This window comes from Genypterus blacodes, unplaced genomic scaffold, assembly GCF_046128005.1.
Source record: "Genypterus blacodes isolate CSIRO-AG114 ecotype Tasmania unplaced genomic scaffold, CSIRO-AGI_Gbla_v1 ptg000103l_1, whole genome shotgun sequence".
NCBI lineage: Eukaryota > Metazoa > Chordata > Actinopteri > Ophidiiformes > Ophidiidae > Genypterus > Genypterus blacodes.
In genome coordinates, this window is record NW_027466907.1 from 580,001 (window position 1) to 605,000 (window position 25,000).

The 25,000-nt window shown below is 43.5% G+C and overlaps 3 protein-coding genes across 3 annotated transcripts in view; 1 reads left to right on the forward strand and 2 right to left on the reverse strand.

Moving 5' to 3' along the window:
• Positions 1 to 10,812, reverse strand: part of creb3l2 (cAMP responsive element binding protein 3-like 2) — a 22,625-nt gene extending 11,813 nt beyond the window's left edge. Inside the window, exon 1 of the mRNA XM_076160050.1 lies at positions 10,408 to 10,812. Within this exon, the coding sequence (XP_076016165.1) occupies positions 10,408 to 10,506 (99 nt within the window). The 5' untranslated portion in view covers positions 10,507 to 10,812. The remainder of the gene's footprint in view (positions 1 to 10,407) is intronic.
• A 1,258-nt stretch (positions 10,813 to 12,070) lies between these two features.
• On the reverse strand, positions 12,071 to 15,678 carry ssbp1 (single-stranded DNA binding protein 1). The gene is made up of 7 exons (XM_076160051.1): positions 15,606 to 15,678; positions 14,204 to 14,300; positions 14,031 to 14,088; positions 13,769 to 13,909; positions 12,899 to 12,986; positions 12,721 to 12,809; positions 12,071 to 12,614 (listed from the first exon to the last, which is right to left on the reverse strand). Exons 2-7 carry the CDS (start codon positions 14,225 to 14,227, stop codon positions 12,577 to 12,579), a joined length of 438 nt encoding a protein of 145 aa, XP_076016166.1. The 5' UTR covers positions 14,228 to 14,300; positions 15,606 to 15,678; the 3' UTR covers positions 12,071 to 12,576.
• Positions 15,679 to 16,299: 621 nt separating this feature from the next.
• The window catches only part of lamb1b (laminin, beta 1b), a 17,709-nt gene continuing 9,008 nt past the window's right edge, over positions 16,300 to 25,000 (forward strand). The window contains exons 1-13 of the mRNA XM_076160064.1: positions 16,300 to 16,442; positions 17,201 to 17,373; positions 18,750 to 18,882; positions 20,388 to 20,461; positions 21,209 to 21,397; positions 21,493 to 21,556; positions 22,066 to 22,268; positions 22,381 to 22,501; positions 22,757 to 22,945; positions 23,681 to 23,857; positions 24,255 to 24,367; positions 24,486 to 24,565; positions 24,807 to 24,942. Of these exons, the coding sequence (XP_076016179.1) occupies positions 16,409 to 16,442; positions 17,201 to 17,373; positions 18,750 to 18,882; positions 20,388 to 20,461; positions 21,209 to 21,397; positions 21,493 to 21,556; positions 22,066 to 22,268; positions 22,381 to 22,501; positions 22,757 to 22,945; positions 23,681 to 23,857; positions 24,255 to 24,367; positions 24,486 to 24,565; positions 24,807 to 24,942 (1,686 nt within the window). The 5' untranslated portion in view covers positions 16,300 to 16,408. The remainder of the gene's footprint in view (positions 16,443 to 17,200; positions 17,374 to 18,749; positions 18,883 to 20,387; positions 20,462 to 21,208; positions 21,398 to 21,492; positions 21,557 to 22,065; positions 22,269 to 22,380; positions 22,502 to 22,756; positions 22,946 to 23,680; positions 23,858 to 24,254; positions 24,368 to 24,485; positions 24,566 to 24,806; positions 24,943 to 25,000) is intronic.

A 25,000-nucleotide genomic window follows, 5' to 3' on the forward strand; every position in this document is an offset into this window, starting at 1 on the left:
TGTTGCATCATCAAGTCTTCCTCTTCCTCCATCCCCTTAGCATAAACGTTTGATTCCAACACACACACACACACACAGTTGCACAAATGAACACCCTCGACCTGGGGGAGGGGAAGAAATTCCCTTTACCTTTTCCCACCGTCAGACCACTAATTAACCCGGAAACTAATGACCATCACAGCTGTCTGGGTTTCTTTTATTGGCCATCTTATTGCTTGTTGAGTTGACCAGCAGGCTTATGTAATAAAGTCTGTGTACGTTACATTTTATGACTGAAAATCCTTTAAGGGATCATAAGTAATATTTGATCTTAGAAAAAACTCCTGAAAGTGGTATCACCTTCTTGCAACCGTTGCATTATGGGATCCCTGGGCATCCCTTGTCCCAATCTGGCTCCCTGTATTCCCATTCAGGCTTTGCATTCCAGCGGCTCTGTGTCCCAGCTGGGCGAAGTGTTAAGTTACACACTCGGCCCTGAATAACACCTCCCTGTTGGTTCCTCAGAGGATACACACAGACACACAAAGAGGTTTCTGTTGTGTGTGTGATGAGTTACACCAGATCCTCCCCAGCTGAGTCTGCTGCCCTACATCGCATTTTCTCTCTATCATGGACACGCACGCACGCACGCACGCACGCACGCACGCACACACACACACACACACACACACACACACACACACACACACACACACACACACACACACACACACACACACACACACACACACACACACACACACACACAATTATTTATTTTTTGCCTTTTGATTTGAGTTTCTGCTCTCATGGATTCTCACCATACTTGTTTCATACTGATTGACGGGTTCGGTTGTGCAATCAGTCCTCCTTATAAACTACACCCTACTTTTCCTCCGGCATTAATTACTTCATTTCATTTTCTATCGACGTGCCAATCATCGGATCATGAATTTCAATTGTTTATTGTTTGGGATTTACAGTGGCTTCCATTCTTCTTTTCCCCTCCCCTCTGTCTTTGTAAACCTTCCTTTGTTTATATCATTTATATTTCATCTTTTTTCTTATTTTTTGTAAGATGATTTGTATCTATTAAATTGTTCCCATTTAGCACTTGAGTTGTAGGATTAATGTGATATGAATCTAATTTGATTGACTTTCTCTTTGACGAGGAAATGAAGTTATTATTAAATGAAACAATATCTGAGTATATTTTACTGACACTTTCCTACAGAAGAAAATAATTTGAGTACTTCCTCCATAACTGCCTCTTTTCCTGTAAGTCAACAAGTATTTCTTCCCTTTTTACAAGAGAATTAGAATACAATCCAGTCAACAACAGTTTCGACCGTAATAAAGCAGCTGGAAGCCATCGTAAGACAGTGAATTTGATCCTGGGCTCCACAAATAAACTTCTTTGAGATCGTGAGACGTTTGCCAGGCTTGGTCTGAGCCAAGCCGAGCCGAGTGTCAGAACACTTTATCTCCGTCTATGTGCTTATCAACACTGAGCTGGAGGGTCCCACGTCGTCTCGGCTGTGGCATCGATGCAGCGTGTGTTAGGGGAATAAGTCTCAGGCCTTGGGGGATTTCAGCTATCTGCTTTTATCTGAAGGGGGGCAGCGCGCAGGAGGTCTCATGTCTGGGGTATGACAGAGAACTGGTGGGGAATAAGCTTTAAAAATATAAAGCTCAGCTCCATTTTCTCATAGATACATACACACACTCTTGTTTGACTATAGATGATGACTAATCTCCTTGCTGATGTCATTTGTTCCATAATGCCAGACTCCAAGGGAGAACTCCAGTCAACATGACCTCGCTTCACAAAAATGCCTTCATTCCTACAGGGGCTCAAACTGGTTCTCATAAGGATAACAGTAGTGGTGAATGTAAACAACAGGATGTGAGAGAATAACAGTAGGCGTGATATCCAGCAGGGCCACTGTGTTTACTCTTCACCCACAGACTGGGACAGCAATACACACACACACACACACACACACACACACACACACACACACACACATGATTGAAGAAACAGGAGAGGACAGGAAAGGTCTTATAAATAGGAAGTGTCAAGATGATGAGTTCAAAAACCGAGAGGAAAACATTCCAGATCAAAGTTCAAAAGCATGAGTTGGCCTTTATCTGGGGCCACTGTGCTTGTGTTCAGGCTGGTGCTGATATTAGAATGCACGTGTGTGTGTGTTTGTGTATGTGCATTAGGAACGCAGAGAGATGGAAAAGGGTAAGCAGGCAGAAGATGATGAATGGAAAAAGTCTAAAGTATCTTTAGCCTCTATAATCGCTTCCTTCTGTGTTCAGTAACCCCCAAATACACACACACACACACACACACACACACACACACACACACACACACAGACTTTCCACTCTTGCTCTGTTGACCCCCCTCACTCTGTACACACGTCATGAAATGACTGAACCAGCAAGTCGACTGAGCAGCCAATCGATTGTTCAATCCAATAAATGACACAGCATAATGCATCAGCACTAGACGATAATGTCAATATGTTTTAGTAAATAATATATAAGAATATTCAAGCCTCTGGTCATTCGACATTAATATCAGTAAGTCTAGACTCCACCTCATCTCCTTACACACACACACACACACACACACACACACACACACACACACACACACACACACACAGCTGCCAGATGAGAGTCCAACACAAGCACAGCTGGTTCTGTATGCCTCCCAGACCCACCTCTCTCTCTGCTCTCATCCTCCGACTATGCTGGATGAAAATTGGGTCACACACACACACACACAATTTCCATCTTCCCACTGTAAGACTGACCGGTCATGATGTACCATAGCCAATTGTTCCCTCGCTCTGTCTCACTCTCATACACACTCTCTCACGCAAACACTGAACTCTCTCACCCCTCTCCTCACACACTCATTTTGGTTAAAACCCTCAATCTTCATCTTCTTCTTCTTCTTCTTCTTCTTCTTCCAGAGGGTCAGACATTTACGAGAAGACAAGAGCTCGAAAATAAAGCACAAATACATTTACGTATGTATTGTTGTGTTTTTTGCAGTCTGATCCCTAAATGTGACGTTTTTGTTGCTGGGTAAAAACTGGGTCATTCTGTGCTTCCCCCTCAGAACGATCAAACCCCGGGGGAAAGTTGTTTGGGCATGTTTTTGCTAATCTTAATTCCTCTGCAAAGGTGAGGCCTCTGTTGCCAAGTAGCCACACGCTAACACACACTCACAGAAGTTTAAATGGATGAATGAACTTCTTGTGGATATGGGTTTGAAACAACCAATATCATTTAAGATTGTATTCCTGATTCTTTTGCCTTTGTTTGATTTTGATTGAGTGTCTGGAGCATTTTTTGTGGGAGGGGCCAGTGAAGACAGAACGTTACGGTCACTTCGCCGCCAGCCAGGCACCAGGACGCCCTGTACCGTGCTAATTTTGGTCGAGGTTTTGCGTGGGCCTTCTTATTTTAAAGAACGTAACGACCCGGCGCACTGGAGAACCCTCCCACAAGCCAAAGATCGCCCAAGAATCCACTGAGATGACAGAGGAGGAAAGAAAACGCCTCAAGTATCAGATTTCACTCTTCTATTCTTTCCGAACCTCATATTCTCGTTTTGGAGTCCTCTTTCAAATCAGGCATTTTTTTTCCAGGAGCAATGCCAGGAATGGAGGGGAGGGCAGGGGCGGGGGGTCTCTGGTATGTTGGACAGGAGCCGACTCGTCCTCATATCGCCCCGGAGGAAAGACGGATGAGGAGGGGCTGGGGAGGTGAAGGGTTAACTAGACAGCGGATGGAGAGGTCGGGTGCTTCTGTCCTGATTGTACGCTGCATCATTCATAAAAAGAAAAAACACCAAAGCTCACACCCCCCGCAGTTTAACGCTCAATCAACACTTAACAGACAAAAACGCTTTCATGTTTAATAGCAGCAACTCTTGGGGATATTTTACACGTTTATTTTTTGCAAATAACATACAGAGGCCTTAGTCTAATAAAAGCAAACGTTAGACTGAGGTGTAGAAACGGTGCCTCAGTCTAAAGAAATAAGAGACGAGAAAGGGGTGAAGATGAATAAAGGAGGGTGTGTGTGATTGTGTGAGTGTGGTCACTGTGCTGCATGTCACCACACAGTGACTATAAGAGACTCTATACTTCCAGGATCCAGATCCAGATTTTAGGGCTGGGTGTGCAAACAGTCTGCCCAGAAGGATATTTAAGCCCACACCCTGCTAACCACACACACACACGGCCTTTTAAATCCCTTTGCGCTGCCTTGAGAAGAGAGGCGAAGGATAACAGATAGGCATTTGTTTCGACGCCCTTTAAGAGGGGAAACTGCCCCACTTGTGAGGAACTTTGCAGATTTGGGGTTTTAACTTTTCACACAAACTTTTCTTGCTGTTGAAAACATTAAAAACCACCCTTTAAATGTCTTCAATCTCAGTGCTTGAGAAATGTTAACCTTTACTTTATGCAGGACTTTTCCTGTACAAGTCATCCTTTTACTTCTTTTACCAAAATACAAAAGAGAGAGAGGGAGAGGTGGGCAGAAATAGACCATCAGAGGGATCATTTTAACTTTAACCACACAGAATGAAGACTGGATTTTCAGTAATGACCCCTCACACTGATTACTACCTTCGCCTTGCTCTCAAATGGCTGCCTGCGGCAAACTGAGGTCTCTCTCTCTCTCTCTCTTTCCCCTCCTTATTGGGCCGAGACACACACACAGACAAACTCTTTCACGCACAGAATGTTCTTTCAAAGTTCGAGGAGAAGTTGCATCAGACCAAGAGACGACGCCATGCAACAGAAACGTACATATGCAGGCCATCTGTAGACTGCTGTCACTTTCTGAAGTTCACGCCAAGATGGGTTTGATTAACGCCAAGAGGGCCGAGGCAACGTGTGCAAAGAATGCCGACACACAGCATTAAAAAAAGGTCTGTTTTCACTCAGTGTGTATTGAACTTCTGCAACATGTACACATTAAAAGAATTCATACTATTCCGTGTATGATTCTGTTGCATAATCATATTATGAGAGACTCTCGATTGAGGTGCTTCATTCCACACACACACACAGGCGCACGCGTGCGCGCACACACACACACACACACAGACCGGTTGGAATCGCATGGAATTATGGCGAGCTGTTGTTTGCCAATCTGCTGTTATTGCGCCCAACTACATTAAGACGATGGCTTTAGATGGTTTTAAAGTATTGTAGAGTATTGACATTTGTATGATTTCTCTGCTTTAAACTCAAATACTGAAGCCTGTGAGATCTGCAGAGCTGCTGCCATGCAAAACATGTAGTACTTCATTTTATTGTATATTTGCATAGTTTGACTGTAAAGTTAACGGAGCTTTTTCATGCTCTGTTGGGATCCAAAGCCGAATTTCTACTAAAACAGCTTCATTATTGAAGTTCTGGCTGAACTGCTGGGATTCTGTTTCTTGACTCTGTTTGTTTATTCAGCAGAGTCAACTTCTCTTTACTGAGAGCAAAAACAGAACAACCTGCAGATCCGGCCCCACACCTGAAGAACTACGTAGCTGCGTGTGTGTGTGTGTGTGTGTGTGTGTGTGTGTGTGTGTGTGTGTGTGTGTGTGTGTGTGTGTGTGTGTGTGTGTGTGTGTGTGTGTCATACAAAGCACGTTCCCTGAATAACACACACACACTGAGCTATAGATAGGGCAGCTTGATGACACAATGTGATAATGGAACATGCGTCATGCTGCAAAACTGATGGTGCGCCTGTCACTTTCACTACCAATAAACTCTGACCTCTATTGATGTTATCTCCTCAGTTACCATGGATACCACTGCAGTAATAATCTTTGTCACTTCATTACTCTACACTTAATGTTACCTTATAATGGAGTCACTTATTTGTTTTACTTGGTCTAAATGCATCATTCATTCATACTGTGTGTGTGTGTGTGTGTGTGCATGTCATGGTGTCCTGAATGACCGTCCTTCCCAACAGACTGACACTCGTGTTACAGCAGACACATGGACCATTCAGAGAGAGAGAGAGAGAGAGAGAGAGAGAGAGAGAGAGAGAGAGTGGGAGCAAGAGAGAGAGCAGGATGCCCTGCCCCAACGGAGAACAGGCACGGCTCTGTGAACACATGGAACAAGCCGTTTACCCTGCGTGTGTGCGTCTGTTTGTGTGTGTCTGAGAGAGAGAGAGAGAGAGAGAGAGAGAGAGAGAGAAAGACATCAACACCATTATTACTGCCGTGAAATTCGATTTTTGATCAAATTTAATCATTGTTACCATTATCAATCATTCTGTGTTTATTGATTCCTAGAATGAGTGTGTGATTTTTGGGCAGAGGCGTCTCTTCATGAGCAGGTATGCAGTCGCTGTGTTATGTAAGTGCACATGTCTGAACCGCCTGTGTGCATTTTGGCCTGCGTGGGTTTTTGCTCTCTGCTAGTACAGTGTGTGCTGAGCAGCAGGCCGCCCTTACATACACACATTAGAAGAGCAAAATATTTAAAGTCACTGTCCGTCCGTCTGTCCACTCTGACCAGTCTGTCCACCTCTAACGCTTCAGATCTCTCTGTCTCTCCCATGACCTTGCTTAGAAATAAACAAGCTGATAAGGAGGCAGTGGCTCAGTGGGTAGTGCTTCCGCTTGGGAACCGGAGGGTTGCCGGTTCGAGCCCCTGCCGAGGTGCCCCTGAGCAAGGCACCGAACCCTCAATTGCTCCCCCCTCTGCGAAGGGTGGTAATGTAATGTAAGTCGCTTTGGATAAAAGCGTCTGCCAAATGATCGTAATGTAATGTAATGTAATGTCTGATAAAGATAAAAACACCAAATATGCACAATGCGATGGTTCCAAATCCAAAACCTTACAAAGATCTGCTGATTTACTATAGCCATATTATGAGAGAGACTATCTGAATTTCCCTTAACACTATCAGTCGACTTTAAAGGAACCAAATTGCAGAAATTCTGAAGTTTAACTAACAAATTCCATAGTAAAATTCAACATAATAAATATTTCTTCACTACTGCTCTCACTTATCATGTATTTTTGCTGTTTCCATTCACAGAATGCAAATATTGGTTGTCACTTTTTCCAAATGCGTCTCAGTCATTGATTCTACAGATATCAGTTGATGTTGTCACACGTCATTGTTCACGCCTGTTGGCTTGTGTTTAATATGTGACTGAAGATGAATGATGGGCTCCACCTTCATACCGACGTGATGTTACCACATGAAACCTGAGTGCAATGGGAGTGACCTAAAATGATGAGAGGAACAGGAATTTGTCACACACACACACACACACACACACACACACACACACACATACACACACACACACACACACACACACACACACACACACACAAACACACACAAACACACACACAAAGAGTAAGATAGATAGAGAAAGAAAGAAAGAAAGAAAGAAAGAAAGAGAGAGAGAGAGAGAGAGAGAGAGAGATGCTCTGTGGTTCAGAATGTTTGCTATGTTGTGAGGAATTCCATGTCAACAAACCCCACGACTGGAAAGTGAGAGTGTGTGTCTGGGCTCTGTCAGGGTGTGTGTGTGTGTGTGCACATCTCGACCCACTAAGGAATAAGAAGGGGGGGCACAGGCAGGGGAGTGGAACAAAGACTCCAGTCTGTTCTGAGGCTCTGAGAGATTCAATCTTTCCCACACAGTGAAGTCTTGTTGGTCGTCACATTCATGCAGCCTAACCTCACACACACACACCTTCACTATAAATAGTCAGTAATTTCGTTACATTAACAAGTGTATTTAAGCGCTCCTTGACACAACCTGGCCTTTGTGTGTGTGTGTGTGTGTAAGTGCAGGGCAGTCTCATATTGGACATAAACGTGGTTTCTCAACACCTGAAGCAGAGAGCACATTCCACTGCTCATGAAGTGACCTTAGGAGGGACGGAAACTCCTAAACCACTCCTTTCTCAGCCCAAATATCCAAACAATGAAAGCAATACAGAATCCTTCACCGGCTGAGCAACACTGGCATCATTAAACTGTGCCAGAGCCACATTCTGACTTAAACTGAGGAACAAACTGCACCTGGGAAGTTTTAATCCACCATCAAACTTTCACAAACGGGGCTACTTGCACGCATTGGGGTACTTGGCCTAGCTAACTTGGGGTATGTGGAAAGATTGAGCACAATTTCACAACACACGACAACAAATTTTATAATCCATATGTATATGTGATTTCACAAGTCTACTGGTGTCCCCACCGGCCTTTGCCAGCTGTTAGGGATAAGCTGACTTTTAATTGAAAACTGCTGTGAGTTGAACTTCCCACTTGCTTCTGATTTAATGTCGATCTGATGAATCAAACATTTGTGTCCACCAGGGAGCAGTTCAAAATGTATTCTGCTAAATTCTAAGCAGATCGTCAGATTTGGAATGGATCAGGGAACTATTGACAGCTCAAGGTGGACACAAGGATGACTTGTGACTCTTGAGAGTGTACAGAGCTGTGTTTTGAAATACCATCACAAATTCAAAATCTTGGGATTTTCTCTCAAAAAAAAAAAAGATAAGCCGGCAAAAGATGAGCCGGCATGAAATATTTGGGTTTGGACAGGAATCGTAGCCTGAGGAGCCGTTTAATGACCCAGCATCCAGTCTGAACACTATGTGAAGCTTCATGAGAACAAGTCCCTACCTGTCTGTAGGCTTACCTGGTGAAGGTAAATGCCAAAGTGTGTGTGTGTGTGTGTGTGTGTGTGTGTGTGTGTGTATTGTCTCAGGCTCAGACTCAGTAGGCCAATGGTGTCTGATTCCTATCCTGAAAGACAGCTGCATTTTCCCTTGTAAACCTAATCACTCTTTCACTCCTCACTGCGCATACACACATACACACATGGGCACACACAACACACACTCTCTCCTCTTGGCCCACAGTGTTACCCAGAAAGCCATATGGCTGGAGCATATACTTCAGGTTACATAACTGAAGGAGCATTTAAAAGCAAGGGTTGCTCTCTTTTCTCTGCATGCTTGTGTGTGTGTATGTGTGTGTGTGCAGTATTGTGCAACATGAGGAAGCTCTCAGAGGACAGCAAAAGAAAATGAGACAAGAGGAGCACAATGAGTAACATTGCATAACCACAGTAACCAGAGAAGCCTTTACAAAGATTGTCAAGGGGAAATATGCTGCATCAATTGTTGCAATAACATACCGGTATGTCATTTCTCCTGATATAAGAGAAAACAAATCAGATTTTCTACATGTATAAGATGCCAAACTTTCCTACAAGTTTTTGAATGTTTTCATTAGAGTCTAATGAATAATAGCAGGGATAGAGACAGAACACACATCAGACTGTCAGCTCGCTATAAAATGTAAACGTTTATCCACTCATTGCTTAACCAACCTCCTGGTCTTATGTCGGCTATTTTGATTATTGTCAAAGGGTTATGGGATGGAGAAGCATCTGTTTGTCGGTCTATGTTCTCACCAGCGCACATCTTCTGCACTCGACACTGTCTGCTTCACACACACACACACACACACACACACACACACACACACACACACACACACACACACACACACACACACACACACACACACACACACACACACACACATGGTGGAGTCATCAGTAGCAGGGATCCTCAACTGGGTGAAACTGAACAATTTGGGTGATTCAGAGTTGAAGAGGGACCCTGGAATGTGCAGATGTTTATAGATATTGACTGTTTTCAGGGGGGCCGTGTTAAGCTGTTGATTTAGAGCACAAAGTGTCTAGCTGCAGGTCTGGTTGGTTCAAATAGGAACTGACTCGGAGGACCAGTTATGGGATGCAAACACATGGCCTGGCCTTCATTACTTCTGGCGAGAAAACTGTACTATATGTAGTCATTAGAAATGTTACTGTGCCATAGAGCCGGTGATGTAATGCTCTTTTAAAATAGATGATGTATAACCTGTAGTCATCACAGGTTAAAAATGCACTTAAAAAAAAATGCATAAAGATGGTGCAGCTTTACATGTCTGCCACTAGTTTATTCAAACTGTTTTCCTATGAACACGTTTTAATGAACTTTTAAAGATTGTTAAAATGTGAATCGGTCTTCATCTTTTAATGTGTGTGTTAAATCTTCATTTACCTTTCCTATGTTATTTGCTTCTTCATTACATTTAAGAGAGGCCTGAAGTATCCTCTTAACTATGTTGCATGTACCTGCTGCAACCTGGACCCCAAGGTTTCAAGCTGTGAACGGAGAGCAGGGTCAAAGAGAATCACCCTCCCCCTTCACTCACATCAATGCCTAATCAAAGGAAAATCAGGATCATTGCAATCGAACTACCAAACCCCAATTGATCACTGGCACGTATTTCTTTCTGATATCGCGAAAGTGATTGATAACTCACGTTGTTGTAGAGGACACAATCGTTGTCTCCGGCCTCTGAGAGCTCACTGAGGTTTCTGTCCCAGTGTAGAAACGATTCGCTGCTGTCCAGGATCTCCATTACTTTGTTTGTCTTCTCTCCTTACGGATGACTGGTTTGTTTTTCCCTCAGCGGTAAAAACAGATCACAAACTCCCGGGAGTCCTTCGAGAGCTCCGGAAAGTTATGCTAAAGTTTTCTAAGTGAGGAAAAAGTGGAACGCCGCTTTCTTAATGCAGGCACAGCGTGTTTAAATGTGAGTTCAGTCTGGGTTTGGAGCTGTGGTGATCGGATCGGGGCTCTGTTTTGTTGTTGTTTACGTTGTTTATCATCTCCTCTTCAGTTCAGGGTCCACCGCGGGCTCTGGGGCTTGTCAGTCCCTCTTTTGCTTTTCTTTGCTCCTCCAACAGAGCCAGACGCACTGGAATTTATGGGCGGAGTCACAGAAGGACGCCGGAGAGACGGCACATTCTAATATGTTAGTGTTTAGTAAATGTAAAAAAAAGTTCATCAGCGTCTTGTTGTAGTTTTATACAGTTTATTACATGCTTAATAATTAACCCAGTTCCGTTTTTGTATTTTGAATTCGTGTTGAAGTTCACCAATTAATTTGACATTCCCGGTTGAGAAATTCAAAATAATACTGTACACACCAGATAAAATGCTGTTAACACTCAAGATGTATGTTGTAAGAGTTAACATCTAAACTTTTACAAGACCATATAACGCGGTTTTGACTAGTAACTCCTTGTGGAGGTTTCTACATTATTGTTTGTCTTTCTGGCAGTTTCACTTTTCCTCAGTTACAAACGTAAAATCGCTTTATTCTGAACTCCATTTTACCTACTTCTGGTCTTTTATTTGCTAACTCTGTTAGCTTCACGGGGATTCCTAAACCTTCACAGGTCTCGGCTCGAGCCCAGGCCGCGCCCACATCAACCAAACGGACCAATCAGACGCCACAATCGGTTTAAAGCCCACATCTGAATTTCTCCTGCGCAGCGCTTGGATTGACCAATCATGTGTCATCGAACCGCTGAGCTTTAAACCGACAGATGACGCAGCCAATCAGAGAAGATTTACACATTTCCATTGACCAATCAGCTAAGGCCAAGAATACCTCTGAATAAGGCCCGTCCCTACTATTTGGAAGACAGCCTTTTTCTGCGGTTAGCTTTAGGTCACACAAGTACACGTTAACACCTTCAGTCTATGATATCTCTTATGAATCCTATGTTACCAGGCTATTTGTTGTGACGTTTATCTTAACTTTATCTGTATGCTTTGTTTTTTAACTTTACAAAGTACAGTAAAGATGAATACACCAGGGGAAAAAACTACTTTAAAGCATCTGTTACATATCTGCAGCAATACAACAGCTATGCAGTTGTCTGGGAAGGAAATGAAAAAGAGATGGTGTAACAAACGCAACTGATACCAGAGTGATGAAGCAGAAAAAACAAATTGAGAAACAGAATGACAGGTCGACCAACGACCAACGACAGTTTCCCTTGTTGTATCAATACTATTTATCATCCTATGCTTATAATGATGCATATCTCAGAGACGTGAACAGGAAAACACAAATCATACAAGACTGCAAATGAAAAGAGAGATGGCTAAGTCAAGTTAGACTACACAAAAAAAGTCAAACAAATAATAAAATTGGGAAAGTGCAAGAAAGGTCAGAGATTTGGCAGCCAAATCAACAGAAAGGTACCTTAATGAAGAGCTTCTGCCAAGGAGCAAAACATGAACAAAAAGCTAATCGTATTAAACAGCAGTCGTATTGGAACACACTAACTTTACATTTTTATCTTGACCATTTCTCTAACTTCAATGACAAAGTGTCACATTCTTGCGCAAATAAGAGCATATGAGGTGATTTAAGTGACCCTGAAAGAAAGAGTATTAGGAATTTTTTCAACCATGATCCTCATGAGAGCAACAGCAGAAGAAGAAACACTTAAACGATGGACGAATCACAGAACCGGAAAATCTCTCTTGCGTTATTTTCATCCCATCCACCAGCAAGAGGGCGTCGAGGTGACACTCAACCAGTGTGTCCAGGCAGAATGAGTCACTACTTCAGTCTTATTCTGTTTTTATATAAAGCGGTTGTAGAAAAGACGTAGACAACAAGGTGAGACTCTCACGGTCTGATGTTCTCACTCAGGAAGATGATGTTGTCTGCAGAAATAAGAAGAGGCAGAGGAGGCATTTAGGTGCCGTGCTGGGATGGATAGAATGAGGGACTGTGTGTGTGCGTGTGTGTGTGTGTGTGTGTATTTCTCACCTGCGATGATGGTAGTGGCCTGCCGTCTCACTTGGTTTTTGTCAACATACTCGCCATAGTCCAGCTTCCCCTCCACCAGGACCCGAGCCCTGCAACACACACAAACACACACACACTCAGGATCAGGTCCAGCATGTTGCAGGTAAAGGTGTGTAAGGACAGAAATTTTAGTCCGTACCCTTTCTTGACGTACTGGTAGGCCACGTCTCTCAGACCTGGTTTGAACACAGACACGCGATGCCACGTTGTCTTCTGACTGATGTCGCCTAAAGTCAGAAAACACAAGCACAGTAAATTGCCGAAGTCATGGAAGAGGATTATGAGGACAAATCTTAGTTAGAGAGAAGCAGAAACTACAACACAACCGATACTTGGCTGTTTATCTCTCCGAGGATTGGCTGATTCTTTTCTTCTTCTTATTCTGACACCATAAACAAACCACAGGCAGTGAAAATGAGCCGCCTCACTTTCTTTCCTGCAGCTGTGCCACCTCTCTTTCACCCCTGCAGTATCCATTTTCTTTTTGTTGATGCTTGTTTGTGTCTTGGTTTCTATCTCATTTGTTACATTTAACCCAACTCGTCACCGTCTGTTTTTGCTCTTTTTTGTATTTTGTGTTGAACAAAAGTAAAATGAAATAAAACATAAATGATATATATACACATCACATAAGTGCAGAGCCGTTTCAGATGCTGGTAACTTCCAAGACTTTGAGAGTGAGGAAGGAGTTCACCAATACTGCAAGTCTCAAACAAATACTCAAAAGTGCAGGCTCAAAACTTATCCATCAATCCTTGTTTTTCCTCAGCAGAGATTTCTTATGTCACTTAAGTTTTAAATCAGGACTTGGGCCCTTAATGACATTTATCATACAGCTATAGGTTATGATGAGCAACAACATACAGGGTCTTTTGGCGCCCTCTTGTGTTCAGAATCGCACCTGCAAGCCCCATGGAGCATATAACCAGGACAGAGATTCTTTGTCCAAACCCTCCAGCTCAGTAATGTTTCACAAAGAGTGGAATACATTTGCTCAGATGTCTAATACCTGTAGCACCAATCTCGCCTTCCCCAGAGCGCCACATCTCATTGGTCGCTACTGAAAAGATGGTGACGGGGTTGCGACCCTCCACTTGTCTCATCACGGGGTCCTGACCCACTCTGCCCAGCAGCTGAACCCGGTTAATCGCTGCAAGAAACACACATTCAGGAGGAAATTAGGTTTAGACCTACTTGATGGATTCTCTTTTCCTTATTGGCAACCTTAATGAGAGAAGATACACACGCACACACACACACACTTTACTCACATCTTTCCAGGATGAGGTTGGCTTCAGTGCTTCTGTATCTGACCATCTGTCTGAAAATCTATGGTGTAAAGAAGAAAGTCCACAAAGTTATATTTCAAAAACACTTTTTTTTGTCAATAGTCCAAATTGACTCCATGCACAAGATGAAGCAGCATATATCACACACTCCTCACCTGTGCAGATGCATTTCTCAACATGGTAGCTCTGCTTTGTAGATCAGCTCAGAGGGAAGCAGGAAGCAAACACACGCTGCAACTGAGGACACTTTGTCTGAGAAACACAAATTAGGACATTGTCACTAGAAAGGAATATTCATAACATATCTACAAAATACACAGTTAAAACCGAACCAGGCCGGGAAAAGGTTGTTTACTTAAGATGTCTTTGATAACTCTATTCCTACAATCCTTGAACCTAAACCACAAAATGTCTTCATCAGGTTAAGCGATACTAACCTGATTTCACTGCTGTTTGGTGACTAACGTGATGTTTAATGCCACATATACCAACACATGAGGTGTGTCTGACGAGTGCCATTACCGATAAGCCAGGCAGCATAAAGCCAGCTGGATTGAATGAGGTAGTTTGTGTTCTAACGTGATGCTGGAATCATTTAGGTGGGGATGCAGATCACACACAGTCTGACCTGGTCCCTCAACACCACATCCCTGGTGAAACATGTTCTACAGAGCTACCATAGAGAGAGTGCTAACCAGCTGCATCTCTATCTGGTTTGGAGACTGCAACACCTCTGCAGCTGGAAGCATCTAAGAAGAGCGGTGAGGACAGCCGAGAAGATCATTGGGGCTTCTCTTCCGTCCATCAGAGACATTGCACACAGGCTGCCTGACCACGGGCCCGAACATCGTGCAGCATAAGGAGGAGAACAGACAGATTCCAACAGCTTCTTCCCCCAAGCCATCAGACTCTTAAACTCAAAATAACCCTAAGCCTCCCTCCCACCCATTCACCGAACTGTCACCAGGTCAAATACCCCCCTCCCTTCCCCTGCCAGCACCCGCCCCCTTACTAAGACTTTTCTGGATACATTCTATTTAAATTCTATGTATTATATGTGCAATATTTTAATTTTGTATAATATACCTTTATATCTTAAATGTATTATACATGCAATAATTGAATTGATTCTGTGCAATCTGTAGGTAGCGTATCATTTCCCTACTCTTAACATCCTGTTTGCAGAAATGTGTATATATAATTTAGTGCAGTATATATTTATATCTACATTATTCATTCTTTGTTTGTTTGTTTGTTTTTCTGCTGCAAATAACTATCCGGTGAGCCAATTGCAACGTACTTTCGTTCAAATGTACACTTTATGTACAGCTTGAATAACAATGACAAGTTCGTCTAAGTCTCGGTGTAATGTAACCATGAGGCTCTGTACAATCCCGCCTTTCAGCCTTCACATGGAATTAACACAGACGTACATGTTACGCCATGTTTTCTTCTTTCTCCAGCCTGTCGATGTTAGCAGACAGATAAACCGCAATGCGTTTGAACATTTTTAGTGTCATATTGTTTCGATAAATGAGATCGAAATGTAAAACTTACGAGCTGCAATGTTTCTGGAGAGTCTTCGGTACCCTCACGCTGCTTCCGGTCCGTCTCTGTCGCACATCCGACCTCCATTCCTGGATGTCTTACAACGTTCCGCTTTACAAGTGCTACTGTTTACATTACAATGTGCTTATTTTTTAGAGAATTAAACAGTAGTACGGCCCAAAGAGGAACAGTGGGACAATGAAGAGTGATGTGTACAGTTTAGAAAATGACACGCATTGAAATACATGCTCAACACACATAGTATTTTATATGTGAACATAAACCGGACAACTTTGGAGTTAAAATTAAAGATAAATTAAAAGAAAAACAAGCAAGCATAAAAAGCAGATACATTATGATTTATCATCAGTATTTCAATAAACTAAAGTAGTAGAGTTTGTATTAGCAATTCCGCAAAACGCCGCCAGATGGTGCTGCCTGCTATAGTATGGGACTAAATGGGGCATAACAGCCTTTCAGAGTAGGATGGAGCTGTAACCTTAATGCTATTACGTGATTACACATCATATAGTGTTGACTTTGGTTACTTACAAGTGGTAGTCCCAGCTCGTTTTTGTAAAGCCCCTCTAATATTTCATTGGAGGGTAGAATTTGTGACTTGTTGTGTTTTTGCCCAAAGTAGATTGAATCAACAGAGTGTGCGCGGCGGGGAGGAGTTGGTGGGATGCAGATTCCTTCAACAAGACAACTCCCTCTGACTTTACACTTTACACACACAGACACAAACACACACACTTTGCAGCAGGACGCATCCACACTGAGGACGAGCTGTCAATGCGCCAGTGCTGGAAATGTTCCTCTTAATCCCAGTCGCAGCAGCTTTGGGTGAGTTTAGTTTGTTTCCTGTTCTTGGATCTCTCAGGTATTTGGGAAAAATCAGTTCTCTAGGTTGAATTTCTGTCCAGCTGCCAGTGAGTTTGTGCTCACTTCACCACCAACGGTACATGTAATGTGATCCACATGCAAACCATTATTCCGTGAATTTCTAACATTCTCCTCCTAGCACTCAGACTGATTTCTTAAGGTAAAAACGTTTAAACTCTCAAGTTCTGTTAAGGCTCATGACCTGAAGCTGAATAATTCAGTGCTGTTAATTGATGACATTTTGCCCCGATAGACTCAGTGAGTGAATCCATATGACTTTAATTTAATAGAAATGAGTGTAAACATGTTTGGTGCTTCAGGGTTACAATTGAAAACAGAGGAAAGTTTAAGAGCTGTTTCAGAGCTCTATCCATCTGTCTGTCTGTCTGTGTGTCTGTGTTTCTGTCTGTGTGTGTGTCTGTCTGTGTGTCTGTGTGTCTGTGTGTCTGTCTGTCTGTCTGTGTGTCTGTGTGTCTGTCTGTCAGCAGCCATCTTGCTCACCTGATTTGGCCTCATCTGATAACTTTGAGATTATAGTAAACTGGAGGATGAATAACCACACCACCTGGCTTTTCTTGTTCACTTTAGTAATGATGCCTGTGTTAACCCTATTAAGCAACTCTTATGTGTCTTTGTCTATCAATTCACCAACTAATCAATCAATAATTTTAGTGTTAGATCAGTGCGGGGATGACTAACAGCAGTTCTCCTCCCTGCAGTGCTGTGGCATCCTATCCAGGCTCAGTTGCCAGATTTCGGGGATGTTTGCACTGAGGGCAGCTGTTACCCGGCCACCGGAGACCTGCTGATTGGCCGCTCGCACAAACTTGACGTCTCCTCCACCTGCGGCATGGAGAGACCTGAACAATTCTGCATTGTCGGACATCTGGAGGTAAGAAGACTCCTGCTAGAAATACTTCAGAAATCAATAAGCCCTCAGCAGACAGATTATATTTGTACAATTTGTAACACCGCCAAAATCTGCTTTTAAACGACTAAACCACCATGGGGGCCATAAAGCTGATTAACATGTAGGGCCGGCACTGGAAACAAGGGACGTAATGGGTTATTGGGTTTCGCTCAGCACGACACTCAACCATTACGTGATGGGTGACCAAACCACAGATGCATTTATCATCAAAAATCAGATTACATTATGCATATGTGTGTGTGTGCACAGTACTACGTCGTCTGGGTGTCCTGCTGAGTGGGAGTGCTGGCATTTCCCTCCACAATAAGCACTGTGTGCAGCACAATCCCAGCCCTGTCTGCATGGGAATTTGGGGCGAGGAAGAGCAAAGCGATGAAGATATTCTCTTTTTATCAAAGACCCTTGGGCTGCTTCTGCTGTCAGGCTTTGTGTGAATGGTGGCTTTATGAACTGAGGGATGAGCACAGGCCTTAAGTATGAGCCTCAGATGAGGTCGAGGAGGAGGCAGTCAGGCGTCTCCTAGAAACAATTTGAAGTGGAAGCACTTAGCAAGACGGGAGTCACATTGCAGAACAGTCCAGCATGAAACTGAGAAGACACATTTTTATTCACTCACTCCAATATTGTGGGATTTCAGCAGTCTCTACATATTTGGCATCGGGCCTCAGTGTGTGTGTGTGAGAGTGTCTATGTTTGTAAGAGAACCAGAGCAAGTCTTACTGTGGTGGAATGAGTACTCACTCATACTACAACTACAACTGTGACGCTGGTGCTTGGACTTATCCTGCATAAATGTTGTTATAAGTCATTCTGTGCTGTCATATGTGTTTATGTCGTTATACAAAGCCACTCTAGGACATTTTAAAGTATATGTAGTAATTGTAATAATAATAGATATAGTAATTAATAGTAATGATAAGAGAGACAGTCAGGATTTTTCCATATCCTACTTACTCCTGAGGACAGAAAAGGTGACACCGCATATCCTCCATTATGCCTCATGTTCTTTTTCCAAAACCAATAAAAGCAGTACATCTGATACTCTGCCTGCCAGGGATCCAGATGTGGCTCCATCCCAGATCTGACTGGTTCAATCCCCCATAAACCAAACATGTATCTCACTCATTGCTTTTTGGGGATTTTGAAGAAGGATTTGAGGTTTTCTGTTAAAGCTTCTGGTATGCAGCCTGAGCCTCGGTTGTTTACAAGAGTGGTGAATTCATTATAAAGCCGCCGTAGCACAGACAGGATGAGAACACTGAAACACGACACACACCTCATTAACTCCCTAACTTTCTCTCTAACTTTCTCTCTCTGTAACACTTGGCATCCATCAGGAGGACACGAAATGTTTCATGTGCGACTCCAGGCTGAAGTTTGAGGAGAGCAACAACGTCAGCCACACCATCGAGAACGTGGTCACCAGCTTCGCCCTCAACCGCCTCAAGACCTGGTGGCAGTCTGAGAACGGTACCAAAACCAAATCCTACATAACACTAGGAAGTCCCTCAAGACTTGAATACTAAATTCCAAAGTACCAGGAGACAGCAAGAGCAGGAAGAGGAGGAATAGAGAGAGAGAGCGATGTGGGAAAGGAACAGAAAGAGTGTGTGTTTATGAATTACAGACAGTAAGAGAAACTCCTCTTCCTCTCTGGTTTGACATTAGTGAAGAAGATGGCGTGTGAGTGAGCACCGAGCCTTTTCTCACGAGAAGCTAGCCTGGTAATGACTAGACAGAGAGATCACAGGCGCACTCACTGCGGCCACTCACAGAGGGCTGGGTGGGCGGGGCTTATAAGTGTCCTGCAGAGAACAGGTGTGTGTGCAGGAGAAACAGATGTGTCATGTCATTAGCTGAACTGGAAAAAAAGAAGTGTGTAATGAGGATTGTAACGTAACAACGATTTACTATTTATAGGAAGATTTGTCATTTTAGGTTTTGTTATCTTACTACAGGGCTCTGAATAAATATCCTTCTAAATACACTCCTACAGGTCAATGTTTTATAGAAGAAAAATGTAAAAGGAGTCAAACATACTTAAAAGAGGAAGGAAGAGAATGGGAGTAAGGTGGAAAAGGAAGTATGAAAAAAGTTGTGGAAGAAAGTGAAAAGTTTCTCAAAAGTAAAATCCCAGTATGTCACTCCAGTCCAGTACTCACTTACTCTCCACCTGTGTGATCCAGCACGTAAAACCTCATGAGAACCTCAGTCCTGAAACTAATTACATTACAGCTGCTTTGCTCTACTCCCTCCCACAGATACTGTTCACACACACACGCACACACACAGTAGTGGTGGGAATGTATGTGAGGTGTGAGTCATGGAAGGAGAGTTTCCAGCGCTGCAGATGTCTTTGAAATGGCAGGAAGCTTCAGACACAGAGTGGGATTTCCTAATTCCCTCACATTAATACTAAAGCTCCATTTTGGCGTCCAAAAGCTATAGAACGATCAAGTTTGTATGGGGGTGTGGCCAGAGGGCCAGCTGACATATGTAGAGAGAATGTGTGTGTGTGTGTGTGTGTGTGTAAATGTTCTCGAGGGACCATGTTTAAGTGTGGTGATGATAGTCCTAATAGTGTTTTCTTTAGGAAGATATATGACTTTGATTATGCATTTCCTGAGTAAATGTACACAGAATGGGAAGGTAAGTAAATACACAGAGCTGATACTGGTATTTCACTTGCGTATTTCCATTTTTGGACACTTCCTGCTTTTCTCCTAGGACATTTCAGACTCTTTCAGACTCTTCCTCTGAAATTCAGAGGAAGATGCCTTACTTTTCTCTGTATCTGATTAGTGTATGCAAATATCTCCTTCCTTTGATCCCTATTCATTCACCTCTACAACCTTCTTTCTTTCCTTCTACTATTTCAGTCCATTTCAGAGTTTTCCTCATGGTTTTATGTGTGTGTGTGTGTGTGTGTGTGTGAGAGAACATCTGTGCTAATACATGTTTCCCATCTCCTCCAGGTGTGGAGAATGTGACCATCCAGCTGGACTTGGAGGCCGAGTTTCATTTCACACACCTCATCATGACGTTCAGGGTGCTTATTCTCTCACTCTCTCTCTCCCTCTCTCTCTCTCTCTCTCTCTCTCTCTCTCTCTCTCTCTCTCCCACACACACACACACACATACACAAACAAGAACTCCCACACACACACAAGTATCATGCAAATACTCCCATACCCAGGGCATGGAGATAAACACAGCGTCGGACAGCTGCTGTGGAGGAATGTGGGAAATCGTTCTGGTCTCAGGGGAGCAATGGGAAGAGGAGGAGGAGGGAGAGGAAGATTTGCAGTAAAAGGCTGCTTGCCTGTCATTGACATTGTGGCTCTGCTTCATAGTCAAAACACACACTCTAACACACACACTCACATTCTTACAGAGTGTATGAACATCCTGTCCCGTCCTGTGTTGGGGCTGCTAGCAGGAAACCTTTAACAGTCCCCTCCTCTGTTGTTATAGCGATGTCACTTTTTCTTATCAGTTGTCAGTTGCCATGATGTCATTGTTTTAGATGCGGGTAAAACTAATTCATCCGACTTTCAATGTTTCAACACTTTGATTTGATCAGCAGCAAAGAAGAATGTTGGTTCAGAAACGTAAAGTGTAAGGCAACATCCAAAAAAATAGATATATCATAGATTATAATACATTACACCATTTTGGATAAGATTATATAACTATTCTCAATCTAATCTAATCTAATCTAATCTAATTTTATCTAACCTCATCTAATCTCCTTTATAAACATTAGTTTTTTCTTACTCTGTGGTTTATTTATCAGACGTTTCGGCCGGCTGCCATGGTGATCGAACGCTCCATGGACTTTGGGAAGACGTGGCAGGTTTACCGGTACTACGCCTACGACTGCCAATCATCCTTTCCCGGCGTCTACTCCAGGCCGCTGGTCAAAGTGGACGACGTCATCTGTGACTCTCGGTACTCGGACATCGAGCCGTCGAGCGAGGGAGAGGTGTGTCAGCATTCTGGGGAAAAAAATGAGAGAAGGCCGGCACATAAGAATAATTTCCATTACACTTTTGTCTCTCACCTTTTCTCCCATCACAGGTGATATTCCGGGTACTCGACCCCGCCTTTAAGATTGACGACCCCTACAGTCTGAGGATACAGAGTAAGCTGCTCTCCATTTTCCATTCAATAGAAGCTGAACTGTGTTTGTGTTTACTTCAACTCAGGTCTGACCTCTGACCTCTCGACACTCTAAGGTGCAACAGAGTCATCTATTAAATGCATCAGCGTGTATCTAGCGAGATGATTTCCTGTGATTTCTAGTCGTTTGTTGCTCAGCGGTGATTTGGAACAGCACTACAGGGCCAAAGGTCAGACAGGAGGAGCACAGGGAGGAATTTCACATGTGGAAGCTACACAGCCTCTGAACATCTCTCACTCTCTCTCTCTCACAGACACACACCACATACTTCACGTCTAGGACTTAGATGAGAAAAAGATGTAGTAGAGCAGGTTGCTGTTAGAAATGAATAAATCCTCATCATCGGTATGCCCTTGAGCCAGGCACTAAAGTCAAAACTGTGTAACAAGTGGCTGCTCAGTGGTCCCGACTGATGAATTGCACCTATAATAAATAAATGTGTAATGTGTCTGATGTGTGGTTCACTACAGACATGCTGAAGATCACCAACCTGCGGATTCAGTTCACTAAACTCCACACGCTGGGTGACAACCTCCTCGACTCCCGCGACGAGGTGACGGAGAAGTACTACTACGCCCTCTATGACATGGTCGTCCGTGGCAACTGCTTCTGCTACGGCCACGCCTCTGAGTGCGCACCGATAGCCGGAGCACCTACGAGTGGAGAGGGAATGGTGTGTAAAATACATGCACACAATCAACAACCTACTCACAGAACTTCAGAAGATTTAGAAGTTTCACATTATATTCTGTGTGTGTGTGTGTTTTGTGGGCATGTGTGTGTAGGTCCACGGCCGCTGTGTGTGTAATCACAACACAGAGGGCTTGAATTGTGAACGCTGTCAAGACTTCTACCACGATACACCTTGGAGACCTGCAGAGGGACGAAACACCCACGCATGCGAGCGTGAGACACACACACACACACACACACACACACAATGAGATAGAGTATGTTGTTTATAAACATGGTCCTCAGAGGATGAATTATTATGATTTTATACACCTTCTGAATTAAACCACAAGACAAAGACAAAGACTTTATACTGCTTCAACATTTTTGCCCCACAAGTTGTGAGACCAAGTTGGTCTCTATTGGGATTAATTGAGGAATAACTTGATGTTTACATCTACGCTGTCCCCACCTCTGTCTCTTCCTCAGAGTGCGAGTGTAACCAGCACTCCTCCTCGTGTCATTTCGACGCGGCCGTGTACATGACGACGGGTAACGTGAGCGGAGGCGTGTGCGACGAGTGCCTGCACAACACCATCGGCCGACAGTGCGAGCAGTGCCGACCCTTCTTCTTCCAGCACCCAAACAGAGACCTGAGGGACCCTAACATCTGTGAACGTGCGTCACCCCTGTTTAACCTCTGAACCCTGAGCGGCCCCGTGCTGGAGAAACACTGGCCTCCATTTTATGGTCTATTCTACTTATTACCAGGCCCGTGAACAAGCTTGTTAAAATGTCCGTGTCCCACTTCTTCTCCACAAACTTAGACAAGCACCATCTGGTGTCGTTTTCACCAATTGCATCGAGGCCTTTGAACTGAAAAGCAGAAAGTAGCTGTTGTTCCAGTGCGATTGTAATTACTTGCAAAGTATTGGGTAGAAGTTGAGATCTGCAGTTAAAATGGCCTCCCCCGCCTTTTAGCACCCCTCTCGCTCTTCCTGTCATCTCCCTGCTGGACTACTTTTAAAGTACTGTGTTTGTAGCGCTTATTAGAATAGTAATGTTATTTTCAGCTATTGTTACTCTAAACCTTTAATGGTCACAGGAAGTTTATTTGAATAGCCCAATATCGCTTACAATGTCTGAAAGGGCTTTACAGGCCCACGCAACATGAAGTTCACGACCCGACCCAAAGCGCTCCAGGAAGACAAGGAAAAGTCCCTGAAAACATGAACTTGTATGGAAAAAAAGGGAAAAACCACAGGAGAGAGAATTCAAAGAGAGCTATTGTACATGTATGTATAGATGTTGAGATGGAGTCGGACTGTAAGAGTGGTAGAGATGTCGCAGTGAGGTTTGCATGCAATCACATTATTGAAGGTATTAAATACATTGTTTTTCCCGTTCTCTCAGCGTGTAACTGCGACCCCAGCGGCTCCCTGGAGGGCGGCCTGTGTGACGCTCGCACAGACGTGATGGTCGGGCTGATCTCAGGTCAGTGTCGCTGCAAGGCCAACGTGGAGGGAGAGCGATGCAACCACTGCAGACAGGGACACCACGGGCTGGGACAGGGGCCGCACGGCTGTCTGCGTACGTCTCACACACGCACACAAACACAAACACACACACACACACACACAGACACACACGCACAGGGACTATTCTACAAAGTAAGTCTCCAAAAAATACTGTATCAATCTCAAAAAACTAACAAAATAAATATTCCACAAATATTACAGAATCTAAAAAATTTACTTATAATATCGACTTATAATAATATAAAACTTATATATATAAAACAGAGTATTATAGTATATCTTTATTTTTATACCAAATAGAATCATGGGATGAAGGTCCTTTACTACTGTAACGTGTGGACATCAACATGTACTGTTAATGTCCACACCTATAAACACACGTTATAAAAACAAACACACACTCTATTCACATACACAAACAGTCATTGTGCGATTCTGTGTTTTGGTAGCTTGTACCTGTGACCCGCTGGGCATCCTGACGGGAGGAAACATATGTGATTCGGAGACAGGAAGGTGCTTCTGCAAACGCCTCGTCGACGGACACAAATGTGATCAGTGTCTGGTAAGGATCAGCATTCTTTACACTTCCCCTGTGTGTACGTGTATGTGTGTGTGTGTGTGTGTGTGTGTGTGTGTGTGTGTAACAGACATGTACTGTACCTCTGTTCTTTGTCCTGCAGCCACAGCATTGGGGCCTGTCCAACGATATGGATGGATGCAGACCATGTGACTGTGACCAGGGCGGCGCTGTCGACAATAAGTACGATTTAAAGAGGACATACGACACATTTTCTTATATTCACGTTTATCTCATATTATAGAAATTTATGTTCAACATTCTCGAAGTCTCTGCCCTGAGAGTTTCATAATTTGTGATAAAAAGTATGAACTAACAAAATCTACAGTATCTCAACAACAACAATTACACCACACTGAAGCTTGTGTATATGTTGAACAAATTGGAAACTAACATTACATAACTGTTGTCATTGTGTGTCCAGCTGTGACCCAAACACAGGACAGTGTGTGTGCAGGGAGCACATGTTTGGACGCCGCTGTGACCGGGTGGAGTCTGGCTTCTATGTTATCGCTCTGGACCACTACACCTATGAGGCAGAGGATGCCAAGCATGGACCTGTGAGTGTGTGTGCGTGAGTGTGTGTGTGTGTGTGTGTGTATGATATATGGATGACAG